This window comes from Lissotriton helveticus, chromosome 3_1 (genome assembly GCF_964261635.1).
Source record: "Lissotriton helveticus chromosome 3_1, aLisHel1.1, whole genome shotgun sequence".
NCBI classification, from domain to species: Eukaryota; Metazoa; Chordata; class Amphibia; order Caudata; family Salamandridae; genus Lissotriton; species Lissotriton helveticus.
In genome coordinates, this window is record NC_136061.1 from 703,488,838 (window position 1) to 703,506,571 (window position 17,734).

General features: G+C 44.2%; 1 protein-coding gene and 1 pseudogene across 1 annotated transcript; both read left to right on the forward strand.

Annotated features, from left to right (window-relative positions):
- The first annotated feature begins 4,626 nt into the window (after positions 1-4,626).
- LOC144823669 (deoxyuridine 5'-triphosphate nucleotidohydrolase-like) lies at positions 4,627-5,223 on the forward strand. Its single transcript, XM_078682379.1, has one exon. The coding sequence runs from the start codon at positions 4,627-4,629 to the stop codon at positions 5,221-5,223; it is 597 nt and encodes a 198-aa protein (XP_078538505.1).
- A 66-nt stretch (positions 5,224-5,289) lies between these two features.
- LOC144823670 (uncharacterized) lies at positions 5,290-6,550 on the forward strand (annotated as a pseudogene).
- Positions 6,551-17,734: the final 11,184 nt, after the last annotated feature.

Below are 17,734 nucleotides of genomic sequence, written 5' to 3' on the forward strand. Positions count from 1 at the left end.
GTGATAGTTCGAGCAGAAGAAAATCAAGAGATCGAAGTGCTTGAACAGGATCAGAGAGGGTTAAAAGAACGGGTTCAGGAAACAGAAACAGAAACAGAGACAATCGAAAGCCAAAAACAAAATATTCCTGAACAAGGCCAGATTAGCAACCAGGCAGAAGAATTTGATGCTAGCCCTGGAACTAGCCAGATAAGGGAAGTAGGAGAAGAAAGTGGAGAAGAATTACCACAAGATAAAGAGAACAAGAGAATAAGAAAAGAAAGTGAAGTCCAAGTACCGACTAAGAGACTAAAGAAAAGAAACAACCTTGAGCCTAGGTTTGTAAAAAGATTGAGACTTAGGATAAAGACAGTGGAAGAAAAACGTGCAGAAGCAAGAAGAAGTGCTCGGATAGCAGAGCAAGAAGAAGACTCTTCCAAAAGAAGGAGTGAACGAATAAAAAGGCAAAACAAAAAGTACAAGTCTCCTGAATGGACACTGGTTTTGGAGGAGCTTGAAGATCTTGATATAACTGACGTGAGCGACGGAGAACCCGTCCCAGAGTACTCAGCTGAAGAGGAAGACGAACCACCGTGAATTTGCACAAAGTAAGCTAATTGTGTAAAGCCAAAAAGAGGGGTTCGAGAGACTCCTTCTGAGCCAAAATGTCTGATTCAACAGTGAATGGTAGACCTAGTTGCAGCCGTTTTAAGACGTGTTGCAAGGTGTGTATATGTAGTGTAGTAGTACTGATAGTTATCTGGATAGGATTAACAATTTTCATTCCCTTTGCTGTAAGTAAAGATACTAACATTGTCCCTACTGAAGTTGTAAATACTGACAATGAGGAGCTAACAACACAGAGTGTAGCACGACATGAGAGAGCTTTGAGACAAACAAAACAGAACTTAGAAGCATCAGATGAGGGAGGACTACATTATCATGGAGTTAAGAACAAGACACACTTAAACGTTTTCGCAAACTTATTAATACATGTAGAGACTATGGAAATTGAAGATTGCTATGTCTGCATGAAGCTACCTACTTCTGTGGCTGAAGGCGTGACATACCATCACCTGCCATTGACATATGGAATATCCTGTAGCATTTTAGCTAGTTTATTTTATAAAAGGGGACCGTTACAGTATTATTATTCTAACAATGACGTGATCTTTTCTGAACTTCCTATACGTGGGAACTTGAATCCTGTACATACCAAAACTGACACCATAAGATATATGGGAGACTACTTTCTGACTATAGGTAACATTGACATAGCAGACGCACACAGAGATAACTTGACTTGTTCTTTGCGTGAGCAGGAAAAGATGTTCCTGAACATGGCAGAGAAAAGGAGAATTAAAATTCAGAAGAAGGCTAATGACGAAAGTCAGAAAAAGCCAAAGTGGGCAGAGAACATGGAAGGCACCTCATCTGGTGGAGCGGGTCCTGCTCTGTTGCTGGATTTTGAAAAGAAAGGCAAGCTATGTCTTCACCGCGAGAAGACTAGCTATTATAATAATGTTTTCATTGGTTCCAGTGAATGCGAACATAATTACAAGGTAATTGGAGGTTGGGGTTTCAAAAATGGGTCAGAGCCTGTGTTTCCTGGAATTTATTATATTTGTGGGGACAAGGCTTATTTCAAATTGCCGGATCACTGGTATGGAAGCTGCTACTTTGGCATTGTCTTCCCGAAAATATACCATGTGAATGGAAAAGCTGGAAGCAATGAAGATACTAATGGCTTAGTGCGTAGTAAAAGAGAAAGTATAGGTGAAATTATGGGTAGTATTTTCAGTGCACTGATACCTGGAGTGGGAGTGGTTCTGAACACTCACAGAATTTGCAAATTGTCTACTATAGTAGATGTGCTGTCTACTGAAACAGCTCATGGATTTCTGCTGGTCAATACCGAAATGGTTGCGATCAGATCAATGGTTTTACAAAATCGACTTGCTCTTGACACCTTATTAGCGAAAGAGGGCGGAGTCTGCCGGATGTTGAAGGCGCAACATTGTTGCACTTATATTCCGGATAAAAGTGTACAGATCAAAAGATATGTGAAAAACATTACTAATTTGGCAAAGGAACTCAAACCACTCGAGGTTGATAGTGCCTGGAAGAGACTGGTAGATGGTCTCTCAAATGTAGGTCATTGGCTTGCTAGCATAGGTAAAAGCTTATTATTCAAAATTCTGATGCCAATTGGTATTATAGGTCTTATTATACTTTCCATTTTCTTATGCTGTAAATGCCGCAAGCGCACCAAAAGGCACGAGGTAAATGCAAGAGGAGTGAAACGAAGTGTGGATGAGATTGAATTAGAGGAAGTGAATGATCAGATATACAAAAAGGTGAAGACTTCTCACCCTGCTAAAACTGAGAGAGAAAAGTTAGAACGGTTGCTGGAAGAAATAGAACTTTATAAAGTGTGAAAGAAAGTTGGCATCTGGTTCCATTATAATTTGTGATGATAGTAAATATCATCAAAGAGGGGATTGATGAAGCAAAGCTTCGCATATTTTGCGGCTTGCCGAAGTCAAGAACCTCGTTTATGTGTAATAAGGTAACAAAAACGTATGTTTTACTAACATTTATTTTGTTTAGGCAAAGTTCCCGAAGCTTGCCTATGTGTATTTCTAATGAATTTAATCCGTGTCCTCTAATATGGCCGCCGCTTGTATTTTAGTTACTGCGCATGCGTCAGCCACACTCACGTGTCCTGACGCGTCTGCAGAAGTGGAGGGAAAGTTATGCGCATGCGTAATTCATAGCTGTGCTTATCATGTGGTACTGCTCGTACCACTGCTCTTGTGATTGTGTCAATGTAGCTAACATTTAATGCAATAATTTTATTTCTTGATGATGAGTTAAAAGTACAAACCCTATGATGTATTTTCATAATGACATTATTATGTATTAACTTGTTTTCGCTTACTTTTCATGTGCCGCGGGGAATGGGGGTCCAAACTGATTGGGAGCCATATTGACGGTCTCTTCTGCGCATGACCAGGGAGCATTGAAAGGTGGCCACTTTGGACAGTGGAACTCAGCCAGCTGGCAGCCACAGTCAAGATGCGCCTGGGAAAGCCACCTCTGCGCTACGAGAACGGCGAATGTTGCTCCTCATGTGTTACAATGTTAATTTCCTGCACAGTTCTCATGAGAACCCCAAACCTGCTAGGCGGTACCCAAATATGTTAATGAAGGCTTCAAATCGTGTATTGTGATTGGTGTGTTACCCAAATCCTACCTTAGGACCAATCGAAATTGAGGGATTCTGACACTTTGCAACATTGGGGGGTGGTACACTGTCCCCAAACTGTATAACTACCCTGGGTTCACCTAGTGAACCGTCCGACTTGTCTGGTTTAGCTGACCTGTCACTGACCCAACGCACTCAATAGGTGACTGAAGATACAGAGTGCTGCGGAGCACTCTGTCCGAATTTGACCATAGGCTAAGGTTCTACTAAACCTTAAAGTGCTGGCAAAGCACTTAGCTGGGAGTTCGCTGACCCAATCGGGGTCTTGATCGATAGCTGCAGAGCGGGTGGAGCGCAGGCGTTGCTTCCGAACTGTGGGTTCCGGTCCTGTCCTGAAGAGGGTCCTGTCCTGAGGGTTTGCTGTCCTGTCCTGAGGGTCCTGTCCTGATTTCTATTCCGAGGGTATCCTGTCCTGTCCTGGGTGTCCATTCTGCACCTGCCGTCTTTTGAGGGATATCCTTCCTTGAGGGTTTCCTGTCCTTAACTGACCCGTGGCCAGGGTTTGGTTTCCACACCTTTCTAGGTAAATATTGCTCTGAAAACTCTTAAAATCTTGCACCTTCTGAATTTCTAACTTTTGCTTTAATAAAGTTCAACATTGCACATGTGATATTTTCCATGCCTTTCTGCAACTAGTGAAAGTCATTTATATTTTTCCATAAGTTTATTCCTATGTCTTCTCATTTGTTAGAAATTATATTTTGCATAGCAGTGTGTCATTTCCTGATATGGTCTAGAACTTCGTTGCCTAGATTGTTCAAAGGCCCCTTCACCTTAAGTGAAGCGTGTTATTCATTATAAGCTCTCCTATAGTCACCCACACTTTGGGTATCCCTGTTTAGATAATACTGACTTGCATAGTATCTTTTCTCGTTACATTTTATTAGTACCTTGATGATTACTCTGTCATTATTTCTTTATGCATATATAATTTACGTTATCTTGATTATTGATTGCCTTGTTTTATTGTACCTCATGCAAGAAAATAATGAACTTTAGATAAACATTTTAAAACTTCCAGTTGTCCGTGGTCATTTAAACAGTATTTGAATGTTATTGGTTGGGTTTGTATTTTGCTGCCTTTCTTTTACAGCTAGCTCCCTGATTCATTGTGGTCATTAGGCACCCGCATCGGTGGATGGTAAGTCGGGTGCACCGAAAATTGGTAGCAGGGAACACACACACATCAACTTGATAGAGCTCGTGAAGTCACCTGATCGATGTATATGGTGATTTGAAAAGTATATGGGCCCTGAAGCCGGAAACGGCGAAAACTATTGGTCGGGTGGCCTCGCGCGCTCTATCAGGATCACTTGTCTGATGCATTGCAGATTTTGAACAACCGACGTCTTGCTGATGCAGAGACTCCTTTGATGCGCATGTTAACACCAGCTTTGCAGATTAAGCCCCATGTGGCCACAAACACGATTCTGTATTGGGAGACAGCTCCCGGAGCTTTGGCTCCATATTGTGCCACACCAAAGGCTGCTGGTCTTGATTTACATGCCTTGAAACTCTATCAACAGCATCCACGAGACATTACCTTGATTGAGACAGGATTTGGAGTTCAAATTCCCCCAGAGCATTTTGGGCTAATCGTCCCTCGATCTGGGCTTGCCCTTAAAAGCATCCAGGTTTTAGTAGGGGTGGTTGATGCCGATTACCAGGGGGAGATCAAGCTTATCCTATTGAGCAGTGGAAATTATTATCTGATTGTGCAACCCGGTGACCGTGTTGCCCAAATGGTCATCATGCCGGTTTATGGAGGAAATGTCATGAAGGGGACGGCCCCAGCTCTTCTAACTGTGCGAGGAAAGGGCGGGTTTGGATCTACTGACAAGAACCCAGGGGCAACATTGTGGGTTGAGTCCCCAAACAAACCTCCTGAACCTGCAGAATTGATCGCTAAGGGCAAGGATAATATCCTAGTCATCATAAAAACCCGGATAGGAAAAGTGGGAAAATTTACCTGCTGAAAAATGTTATTTGCGCTGTGTGGTCGGTGTTTGGGCGTGTCCGGAGGGGTCCAGGAGGGCCCGGGTATGCCGAAGGGGATCAACCGCCCGAGTCAGATGACAGCATTGTTGCAGCAACCGGATAACATCTGGACCTACTTGGCCGGGAATGGGCTGACCACTTCCCACTTCTGTATGAGAAATCTTCAGAGTACAGCTGATATAATATCCACCTGTCTTGTCGCCATACCTACCCCTGCACATGTGCTCCTACACATCTTCAACCAAACTAACTTTTGATGGGGTAGTGGAGGAAAGTGATGTTCGAACACATCTGAGTCTTTATGAGTACTGTCGCTCTTGCCCGGAGGTCACAGATAGCCTCTGGAGGAACATGACGACTATTGTTACTTACAATATCTCTACTGGAGATGTTTGCTATCAACTAACTTGTGACCCTGCCCAAATTGGCAAGTGTGGCCAATTGAAACTAGAGAAAAGCAAACAATTGACCCTTGATCAACAAACATTATGTCAGTCACGATGTGACAGTTTTTGTAATAATGTTACCAATTATATGGTTTGTAATCACACAGTATTAGCCACTAGTCATGTTAACCATGTGAAATTACCTAAAGGATGGATGTTCTCGTGTGGTAATATTTCATACACTTACATACCAGCTAACATAACTGGAGGACCTTGTGCCTTATCGCGATTAAGTCTTATGCTTTTTCCCATGCACTCTGTTATACGTATTCGCTCTTCTAGAGCCACTATTCAATTACCTGAGGATTGTGACTCCAATATTGACTTGCTTTCTAGAACAGAATATACTAGTTTGGCTCTTTCCATTGTAGGAGTGCCAGGACTGTCCGTTTATAATGCCAGGACGATTGCAAAGCTTGCCTGTTTAATAGTGAAAAATCTCAATCATACTTCTGCCCCCTTAGCTGAATTATTATTAGATGTTCAAGGAACGAGAAAAACTGTTTTGCAAAATAGGGCAGCTGTGGACTATTTGTTGCTAAAACATAACCACGGTTGCGAGGACTTTGATGGTCTCTTTTGTTTCAATTTATCTGATCATTCTACGTCTATCCATGCACATATTAATGCTTTAAGAGATTTAGTGAAAGGGGTTACCCAAGACGTTGACCAAGGATGGTGGGTTTGGTTGTTTGGATGGCTGCCTAATTTTGGACAGCTTCTGTATATCTTGGGTGTTATTATAGTCATTATTTGTATTTTTATCTCATTATGTTGTTGCATTCAATGCATTCCTAATCTTTTCTCCCTTTTTCATCCCAGATCCATGGTATTTAGGCGAATGGGATATGATGGGTGAATTGAAGGTCAAGGGGTGGAATGTACTGCATTGGCCATTTTACACGTGCTAAATTACATGTTGACCTCGATTCCATGCAATGCTCTGATCTTCCATTTTGTTGCATCGCACTTCCATTTTGTGCTGCCTTGCCCTGTAGTTACACTTTAGCAGTAACATAAACATGTTTTTCACGTAAACCAGTACAAGTGGGTGCGAGGCATCCCGTGAGGATGCCTCGTGAGGTTATGTTGTACCTTCAGGGTGTTTTCGTACATTCCCTACTTATCTCTAGGACAGAGGGAGGATGCCGTGCAAATCTCCAAGGCCGGAGATAGGAAAAGGAATGTCTCTTGCCTCAGCACAGCCCAAACAGAATCTTGCCAGGTCTGTCTGGGTGGGGTTGATGCAGAGATGGGGCCAGCACCTGTGAATAGATGGGCGAGAGCGCCTGCTAGAGGCTTCTCGAACAGGTTGATTTAAACTATAAAAAGCGGTGTCTGTGGGGTGGAGCTCAGGAACTCATTCTTGGAGTGGACGCACTCGTGGGACAACTTTGGTGCCTGAAGAGATTACTCCCTGAGCCCCGGTCTATGGGTTCCCGACTTGGTGTTCAGTGCTTGGCTAGGGATGTTGAAGTCTCCGGTGCGGCAGATGAATCTGGTGAGGTGCTTTGTCATTAACTGTTTATATACCTGTATTCACAGTTTCATATTTATGTATATAGTGTGGTGTATTCATTGTCTATTGCCTTTCACTCAGTGCCTAAGAATTTATTAGCTTCAGTGACTTATTGCTTTTGCCTACGATATTAATAAAACTAATTTTACCTCCAAAGGAGTGTTGGAGTTTCTATGTGAGTAAGTGGTGTGCGTAAGTTCAGATTACGCACGTGGGCAAAGCAATACAGCGTTCCCAGGAAAATACATTTCAGGCCTTCTTGATTCTGCTAACATAAGAAACCATGAATAGGCCCTTCCATTGCAAAATGTAAATACTCATTCTAGCCTTTACACACAAAAAATACATACCTTTATAAGCAACACATCTTATTATCATTACATTTCTATACTCTTTAAACACATTTAGGCATCTCTGCACGTGCAAACTTTTATGGTGCATGTTTAAATCTAATGCATTACATTATCCACAAAATGATTCTTAAAGCACTTGCAATAAGCAATTACATTTATATGTCATTTACATTTTTCTACTAACACAAACTCATTTTCTAGCATTACACATGCATTGTTCGTAATTACATCAACATTTTCTAATGATTAAATGCTTAATTCAAACCAGAGTATATACGGGTGCGGACTAACAGTGATTATGATGCACCCCTACAAATTTCAGAATAACATGATGCGCTATCAGTTCCCCCCTTTTATGACTAGTGTCATCACCAAAATCACAATTACTTAGAGAAAAAAACGATCTAAACAGAACTTGTAGCCACTCTTCCCTGTCGGAACCTCTCTAGATTCTTAATATCCTGATAATGACTGTCTTGCAGTCTAGCCATTCTTATTTCTTGCTCTTTAAGGGATCTCTCAACTTGATTGGCCTTGTACCACTGGGAAATCCCCACAGGCAAACCACACAAACCACAGTGATAATGATAGGCTTCAAAATATACCCAATGATTCCTTTCCCCAAATTTGCAAACCAGCTTTCCACCTTTCCAAATCCTTTTCCAACCTTTTCCCAAATATCTTCCTCAGTCAGGTCCTTAATCTCATGATGGATGACAGTGATGTTACTTATATATTTCTCCAGATCTTTACTGTTATCTGGTGTATAAGTACAGCACTCTTGAACCTTCAACATTTTAAGGACTCCACCCTCTTTTGCCCATAGGACATCTAAAGCAAGACAATTCTGCATCACCATTGTCCTTATCGACAACATTTCTCCATCCACAAGTATCAATGACTTAGCTATATTTGTCGATACTCAATCCACAACAGTCGCCAACTTTCTCCTTCTCACGTCATTTAAAATCACTCCCAATCCTGGTATCAGCGCTCCAAAAACATCTCTAATCACTGCTCCTGCACTCGCATCTCTCCTTGCTCTAGAATGCCTTTCACCTTCTAACAGCTTCAAATCATCTGTGTGGTAGATCTTATGAAAAATCATGCCTAAATACCATACTAATTAACAGGCAGTCATACATACGCATTCCTTCGGTTCTCTATTGTCTCGCCCCTGTATATTCTCCAGTGAATATGCACCCTTGCTAGGCACAAAAGCGTGCAATCTTATCAGCTAATTATTGCAGAGAGAAACAAAATCCGTTCCCCTCCCATGTGCTGTACACTTCACGACAGCTATCTCATTAGGACACTGCAAAGGCTCTAACAGTTGTCTAACATAATCTCCGTTCCTAATGGGAGAACCAGATGAAGTAATATAACCTCTTTGAGACCATAGCTCTCCGAAATCATAAACCACGCCGAACCCATACTGTCTGTCGGTGTAGATTGTGATTCGGATCTTATCAGCTGCCAGGCAGGCACGAGTCTAAGAAATAATTCCAGCCACCTGTGCAGAGTGTACTCCTTCTAGGCAAGCAGCTTCAAACACATCGGTATGGTACATACAGCAAACGCTGCTCTCAACTGACCAACATTATCTGTGAGGCATGAACCATCAACGAAGAAGACTTCGTCAGGGTCAGGCAGAGGTTCATCGACAATGTTGGGTCTCGGTTTGATGCAAAGTTCAGTCACATCAAGACAGTCATGTTCTTCAAAATCTTCATCATCTACATTTGGCAAAGGCATCAATGTAGCGGGGTTTAAGACAGGACATCTTCTCAGAGTCACATTCTCTGAAGCAAGTATAACCTGCTCGTAGCGTGTGAGTCGGTTATAGGTCAGATGCTGTGCCTTAGTCCTCGTCATCAACAGTTCAACAGAATGTGGAACATGCACAATCAACGGATGACCCATAATGATACTTTCACATCTCTCAATGCTGACACCTGTTGCAGCAACGGATTTGAGACATCCAGACAATGCTGAAGCTACTCGATCTAACGTAGCTGAGAACAGGCAACTGGTCTATGGACACCTCCGTGATTCTGAGTCAGGACTGACAATGCACAACCTTCCTTCTCACAACAGAACAGCAAAAAAGGCTTGTTGTAATCAGGCATTCCCAGAGCACAACATAAGCTCTCTCTCGGGTCTAAGAAAGCCCTCAAACACTCGTTGTCCCATGGTACCGGATCGCTCACGTCCTTGTACATCAGCCTCTGCAAAGGCTTCGCCTTCAGGGAGAAATTGGGAATCCATTGGCGACAGTAGCCAACCATCCCTAGGAACATTATTACCTCCCTCTGAGTGGTAGGCACAGCCAGACTCTTGATTGCCTTAATGCGATCTGGTGATACCTTTCTCTTGCCTTTCTCAATTCCATGACCCAAGTATTGCACCTCACTCAAACAGTACTGCAGTTTGTTCAGGGATACCTTGTGTCCATTCTCTGCTAAGTGATTCAATAAGGCAATTGTGTCAATCCTGCAGGCATCCTCTGTCTTGGACGCAACAAAGAGGTCATCAATGTATTGCACGAGAACAGAGTTCTGTGGCAACACAAGACTCCCAAGGTTGTTCAACAGGATCTGATTGAAGATCGATAGACTCTCTGTATACCCTTGAGGGATACAACACCATGTGAACACGTGGTCTCCCAGCCGGAAAGCGAATAAATATTGGCTCTCCTCATGTAGAGGTATCGAAAAGAATGCTTGACACAGGTCAATTACAGTAAACCACTCAGCCTCGCATGGAGTCTGGAATAGTATCACTGACGGATTCAGCACAACTGGACAACATGGAACAACAATCGTGTTCACCTTTCGAAGGTATTGTACTATCCTGAACTTCCCACTAGGCCTCTGTGATCCCATAATGGGCGAATTGCATGGACTGCCTATTATCTCCTTCAAACTCCCTTGCTTGTTCATGGACTCGATTACTGGTTTAATCCCTGCAAGTGTCTCTGGTGACAAATTATATTGGGGTGTTTTTGGGAATTTAATATTTTGCTTAACCTGAATTTTAACTGGCTCAACCCACTTGATCAATCCAATCTCTTCTCCAGTAAAATCCCACACTTCCAGTGAGACCGAGTCTCTCAAGTCGAGTGGAAGCTCTTCCACGGTTCAACACAGGACACATCCTATGCACAGGTTTTCGTTTGCAACCTTAAAGGTGCCATCATCATCATTGGTCTGCAACTCAACTCCCTTAGGTTCAATAGATGGTACAATTTAGCTTACACAAGAGGTCTCACCCTAGCAGGCAGACAGGACTTGAGTAGCACACCACAGTTTGCTGTTGATCTCGGAAAGTCCCTATCCTTACAGTAATCGGTTCAGTCAGTGAGTTAGTCATTTTCTTATTTGCCACTCCTGCAATTTGGATTGATTGTCCCGAACGGGGTCGGTGGGAACTACTGCAGATCTAACAGTAGAACGGGTAGCACCAGTATCAACCAAAAAGATGGTAGGATGACTGTCAACATCCACCTCTACAAAGGGGCCCCTCTGGTCAACCTCTAAGACTGCCCCAAGAGTACAGTCTTCCTCCCCCCTCAGGCACCGTCATTGCAACTGAATTGAACGGAACTCGTTAAGATCTTCAAAGTCTCTGTACGATCTAACTCCCTGAGGAATCCTCCTGGTTGTGGAACTTGCACTTGTGGTGTCAATGGCCCCCCTTGCATGGACCTGGGTCACATCACAGTATTCACAACCTCAGGCAACTGCACCACCTCCTATTCCTCCTGTTGGACCTGAATTGCTGGATTCAATCTACACTTGCGTTTCCAATGCCCGATTTTGTGACAGAGATGACACGTAGTAGTCTTTTTCAATATCGCCACATCCACTCCTGTCTTGGGGTCTACAGGCTTTACCTTTCCTGGGCATTCTGAGGTCCTCCCTGATTGTTCCCCTGTCTTCTTCCTAGCGTTCCTCCATTTGGCTGCACCTGGAGTTCCTTGTCAGCAGTTTGCATTTGGACTAGCATCAGCTTATCTTTCAGCTTTCTGTGCTTCGAGTCCACTTCGTCACTGTAATACCTGGCATACCGCAATATTTAATCGACTGACTTATTCTGCCAGCAGATCAAATGATGCTGAATCATGAAGCTAATTTCTGGTCTCAAGCCTAAGACTAACTTGGGAACAAACTGTCCCATATCCTTGGGGTCTAAGGTGTCTAGCCCACTGTAATGCTTAAAGGCTTGCAAGAGCCTCTCGTAATACTCATGTACTGTTTCCTTTGGTTCCTGAATGGTTCGATCCATCTTGACCCAATTGATATCCTGTGGTGATATCTTGGATTTCGGTCATGTGATTACATGCTCAAACTTTTTCATGACAATAGGTGAAGGACCGTTTGTGACGGGATTCCTGTCTGGTTCAGAGGTAGGCCAATCAACTGCAACATTTCAAGCTGCCCACAAGTCGCCTGGTACTGCAATATCAAACAATGTGTTCAAATCAACCCACAACACCTTTGAAATCTTAACAAAGCGATCAACCTGTTTGTACCATTCAACAGGTTTCTCCCTCAGGTGAGGAAACTCATTCGTGAATGCTGCTAAACCACCTCTACTCCAATGCACATGCACGTACCCTCCATTGGATACCTCTCGCAAAGGGTAATTCTGTACTCCTACTATTCCCCCTCCGGGAGGCGGTGTTTCTCCTACACTCTTTTTGGTGCTCTTCTTTTTGGACCATTTTTCTTCCCACTGGTCAAGCATACTCCATGCACGTATCCCTATGATCAATTCCCGGATGTGAGCCTTCAACCCTATGACTCTTTTCTCTTCCAACTCCTGGTCACTATACTGCAATCTGTGACTTCCCTGCAGCATTTTAGTTTTTGACAAATGCACCTTATGTCTTTTTGCCAAATCGGTCAGTTTCTTATGCGCTGACCTTGCGAGTCACATCTTTTGCTACAAACAGCAACTCGTCAGATTCGTAATGATCCACCCTCTCCAAAGGCAAGTTCCCATGTATGATCTCATCTACCACAGACTTCAACCTTACCACATCCAACATCTTTGCTCTTATGGCGACTTTCAGAGTTCCTCGACTAGATGTTCCACTTGCTTCTCCATTGTCCATTGTTACTCTGATCTCCACATCGGTTCCCTTCCGCAACGTCCCTAAGAGCTGGTCTATTTCCTGCATTTCTGTGATCCCAACCTCCTGTCATTCTATCATTCTAATTCCTCACGGGTGGTTCCCACATCCTTAGACCAGATCTTGAATCAGCAAGAGATCTTGGCCTCACTGTCCTTCCATCCACTGGTCCCCTTGAGGAGTCCGCAGTGGCTGGCAATGGGGTACTCGATTCTATGGGCCTCGGTGGGTGAGAAATTCCACTTACTGTCCCATTTCCTCCTGAGCCATTTTCTTCTTCTGCTACTGACTGCACTTGACTCCCATATTTCACCTGGTCCAGATCACACACTGACACAATAGGGCCAATGGTAACCAGCACTGTAAGAGCATCCGGTAACCTCGTAACACCTGTAACTCTGCGAGTCTCTGATCTTGTGGGGGTCTCCATTCCCATCCCTTCTGTACTTGTTGAAATTCTCCCAACCACTGTTGCGCTAGGTTGAGTCTGTGACTCTCCATTTCCCACTGTTGTTCCTGCCTTTCCTTCTACTGAATCTGGATTGTATGGAGGTGGTCTCTCTGATAATAGCCTCTCTATCAAGCTGTCATCGGTGTCACTATCATCCTCCTCCACACACTTCTTTTGGGCATCTCCTACCTTTATCAACAACGGGCACAGCCTATCTCCCTTGATAGTTTCTACTCTCCATCTTTTCTCCAATGCATCCCATCTCGCCTCTTGAAATTCCCTGATTGGTTTTTGCACTCTTTTCTGACTTAGATCTCTCTTCCTGTCATGGGCTGCTCTAATCCAACCATGTAGCACTTCAAACTGTGGTGACCTGCGGGTCGTAAGGAAGACATCACTGTTTTCAATTGATATAACACTTCCATATCTTTAAGTACCATAGCGGGGAAAAGTCAATTCTTAATTCACTTCAGTCATTTTATGCCAATTATAGAGCCAAAGTATGGTATGCAAACCCACATGTGTGGCCATGTAATGTGCTGGGGTATCCTCGGGTGGAGCTTCTTCTCCTACTCGAGTAACCACCCTTCTATCTCCCCTAGACATATCCCATAAAACTTTAAAACAATTCATGATGAAACCAACTTTTCCTCTTCTCACACAGTTCGTTTACTTCCTGATGACAATTCACCAATACCAGTACGGCTTCACACCAACCGACCTATTGCAGCGCGGCAATCTCTGACGTCACTCTTCCTCCGCTTGCAGCAGTTCCCCTCCTTTACAATTTGTCTCTCACACACTCGTGCATCTCTTTCATCCAACAAAATAACTGTCTGCGAAACGCCCAAACATTCACTTCTCTGAAACGACCGGACAGTCTCTCACAATAGTCGACCTCAACTCTGACAACCGTCTGTCTGCAAAACAACTAGATAGCTGCACAGACTATCTGCCCCCAAGGGCCGGACTGTGCTAAATCGAGAGGATCCAATCACTCTGGTTTCCACATGCAGTAACCCACGACCTGCGTTGGTTACTTGCACACTTACACACTCATTTCCCTATCACCGGTGGGTTAGTCAACAAAGTCTCATGACTCCCACAATCTCTGGTCAGACAATGTCAACTCTGGGTTTCTTCTACACCACGATCTCTTATTCCGGGATATCAAAATCAAATCTCATGGACCGCACGCGTTCGGCCCAAAACCACAATCATTCAACTCTCATATAGGCCTGGGTGGTAAATTCTGTTCCGCTTGCGGAATTTGGGTAATTTGGGTAATTTCGCGTTCCCGCGGAGAACGCGAAATTGCCCAAAATTCTGCGGCCCGCGATTTTGCAAAATCTTTTGCTTGTTCGAGTTCTCAAATGCGTGTTCATGAGATATTCCCCCGGGCACGCAAACAGCGATTGCCAACAGTAAAAAAGCATCGCGAACAAGCAATGCCGCGTGTTCGCGGAGATTTTTTACCATTTTCCAGAGATTTGCGTAACGCGATTACGCAAATTCCACCCAGCCCTACTCTCATACCAATCTCCGCAAGACGTCACACAACCAAAACGACAATGCAATCTAACAGACACACATAACCCTGTTCATACTCACTCTCACTGTCAGTCTTCGTCGATTCCCATCCGTTGTCCTCCGCTCGCGATCTGCCGGACAACCATCACCTTGGGCTCTATGACTATAAGGACTAAGTGACTATTTCCCTCTAAATCTCCCCTTACTCCAGAGATAACCATACTCTGCTACCAACTGATTAGGCCAGATCCTTATCTCACTTTTATCAGATCTTACCATTTATAAGGATCTTCGGTTGACTGGTCCTTTTTATCTGCTGGGAAGTGTAAAGGTGAGAAAAACAATACGATCACTGCCATCAATAAGACCCATCAATTTAGACTCGGAAAAATCACTGACTCTGACTTACAATTTAAGGGTTTTATCACAAACTGTTGAAAATTAGTACGTTTTGGTGAACATTATCTGCGCCATCTTGTCTCTTCCCCTGATGCCACACTTTTGTCGTGCGCGCCCGCCATTTTTTTAAGATGCCCCGATCAGAGCGAACCCTTTTGCATGCTGCTGGCCCCTGACATAGCCCTTCGCCTTCACTAAGCCTGCACGCTGACCACCCCCTGCTTGCACCTGCCTTGAGTCATAAACCCCTCTTCGGCGCTGCTCTGCCCCAGGCCCTCATCCTGTTCCCAGCGCGACACCTCCCTGCTTCCCTTTCATGATCTCCGGCCCTTAGATGCAAACCCCCTTTTTCCCCGTGTGCCCGTTTTGTCTCCCCCGTTCCCAGGCCGACACCCAGCTCTGCCGATACCATTCCTTGCCCCTCCCCGTACAATAGAAAGCTTCCCCCATCAAAGGATCCCCGGGTTGATCAAAGCCCCCACTCCATGAGATCCGATCAAACCCCCCACATTCCGTGAATCGGCGGAATATCCAGCTGCGTGATACTCATCACCTGTTATGACTAGGGTGGGGACTTCAACTGTAAATGTGTGTGGGAACGGGCCCAAAAGGGGGATTCCGGGAATGTCTTTCCGTATATCAAAGCTTTGTCATATGTATGTAAACTGTAATAAAAACCACAAACACTGTATATAAGGGGCCAAGCCTCAAACGTAAGTTAGAGCACCTCAGAACGATACCTTCTGTCCGTTTCGTTGTGTTCTCCTCCGGAGAGAATAAAAACCTTGTTTCCTGCTTTCCAGTCTCCAGCGCCTGCCTCTTCATTGATTAAATAACTAGAGGGTCACAGAGGCAATACCGCCGGGCAAATATCGATTGTCCCCGACCCGATTCAGGTTTTAACAATTGGCGTCCCAAGCGTGGGGCCCATCAGCGACTCGTGGATCCAGTGGGAGAGGTCCCGACGACAGAGTGAACGACTGCAACGATCGGGAGAGCTCTTGCCCAATAGACCCTCGTCTGGCAGCCGATCATCCGAACTTCACTAGTTCCGAACAGACCTCTCTCGAGTGATCTACGGTCCTGACTGGGGACCATCAGGAGTGCCGTGAGAAATACGAGAAAAAGAGGACGATCGGGCGCTGGATTCGGAAGACAAGAAACTGTCCACATGGTCCGGGTAAGGTCGTGTAATCACGACAAGTGCGAAATTATTGCTTGATTGTTTGATTGTTTAAAAATACTAGTATTGCTCTTTATTTATTTGGAGATTCACTGTCTACAAACGGAGAAACAACGGGCTCTCTCTTTGCAAGCAGTGGAGGATAGGTAGGGCAGCAGCCGTGCTTATTTTTTTCTCCCCCACTCAATAATTACTTGAAACTGAACTGTTGTTCGCAAAACTATTGTTTCCTGGAGATTCCCTGTCTGCAAACAGGGAAGAGACCACCCTTTTTGCAGATAGTGAAAAGGGTAGGTAACGCAGATCTTTGCGGACCTACTCATTCTCCCCATTGTTATTTATTGGTCTTTTTGTTATTTTTTGATCCATGAGGTATTCACTGCCTGCAAACAACGTTGAATAGAAATATTCTGTCCAGTCTTTGCACCTAGTGATAAGATAGGCAGTGCTGACTTTTTAGTCCCTCGTTACGAGCCGTCATGTCTGTCTTCTCCCCACTGATTAATAGCCTGTTTAGCCCGGACCGTGTATTAGAGGTGGACCATATAGCTCCACTAGAAGGCACCCCTAATAAGGACATGTTCATAAACTATGGATTAGTCACCATAGCCTATAATAAATTGTGGCACAGGTATACCGAAGAGAGTCAAGACAAACAGTGGCCACTGGCAGGATCCTTTGACCTTGATAAAATAGAAACGTTAGAAATAGCCCTTCGAAATAATAAGACAACGCCAATTATGCTCGACAGTCTCGGTATGTGGCGCAGAGAGGCTATGCAACGACAGAGAAAAGACGAGGACAAACCAAGTAGAGAAATATACCGACAGGACAACCCCAGGACATCGCTACCCACAACTTATCCCCCGACACTATGCAAAAGACGACCAGACTTAGGGCCAGACCAATGCGCTTTTTGTAGGTATGTCGGACACTGGAAAGCCCAATGCCCGACTCTACTGAGCGTGAGTAAAGGCAAAGGGCCGACAGGAACGACAGACCGGCAGTACGAGAAAAAGCGCGAGACAAAGAAGAACCCGACTTACATAGACAGACCAGACAGAACCACCACGTTTGATTATGCCCGATGGCACAGATTTCGCCAGGACAATTTCAGCGGCATGCTCAAGTTTTCCTAGGTCGGGCAACGTCAAGACGGGAACCCAGCCTCGTTTCAAATTCACAGACGGAAAGAGATAATTATGACCAATAACTGTTTTATATTCGTCTTGGGTCTTTGTATGTCGTACTTGTACTGTCCCCCGTCTGAGTTTGTGTGTATGTAATGTACAAATCTGCGTCATCCCTCTACACGTGTTTCCGTGTTACTCAACCTCTGTTAGCAGAAACTTAGCATAAAAGCAACCTGGAAAGAAAGAAATGGTAAAACAAAATCCGTAGACCATTAATGAACTTGAACTTTTAATTTAGCACAACAAACAAGGAATGATAACGGTAAACTGTAGAAAAT

What these genes read in the sequence shown, in the direction of transcription:
- LOC144823669 (XM_078682379.1), top strand. Translation starts at nt 4,627, where the DNA reads ATGTTAACACCAGCTTTGCAGATTAAGCCCCATGTGGCCACAAACACG.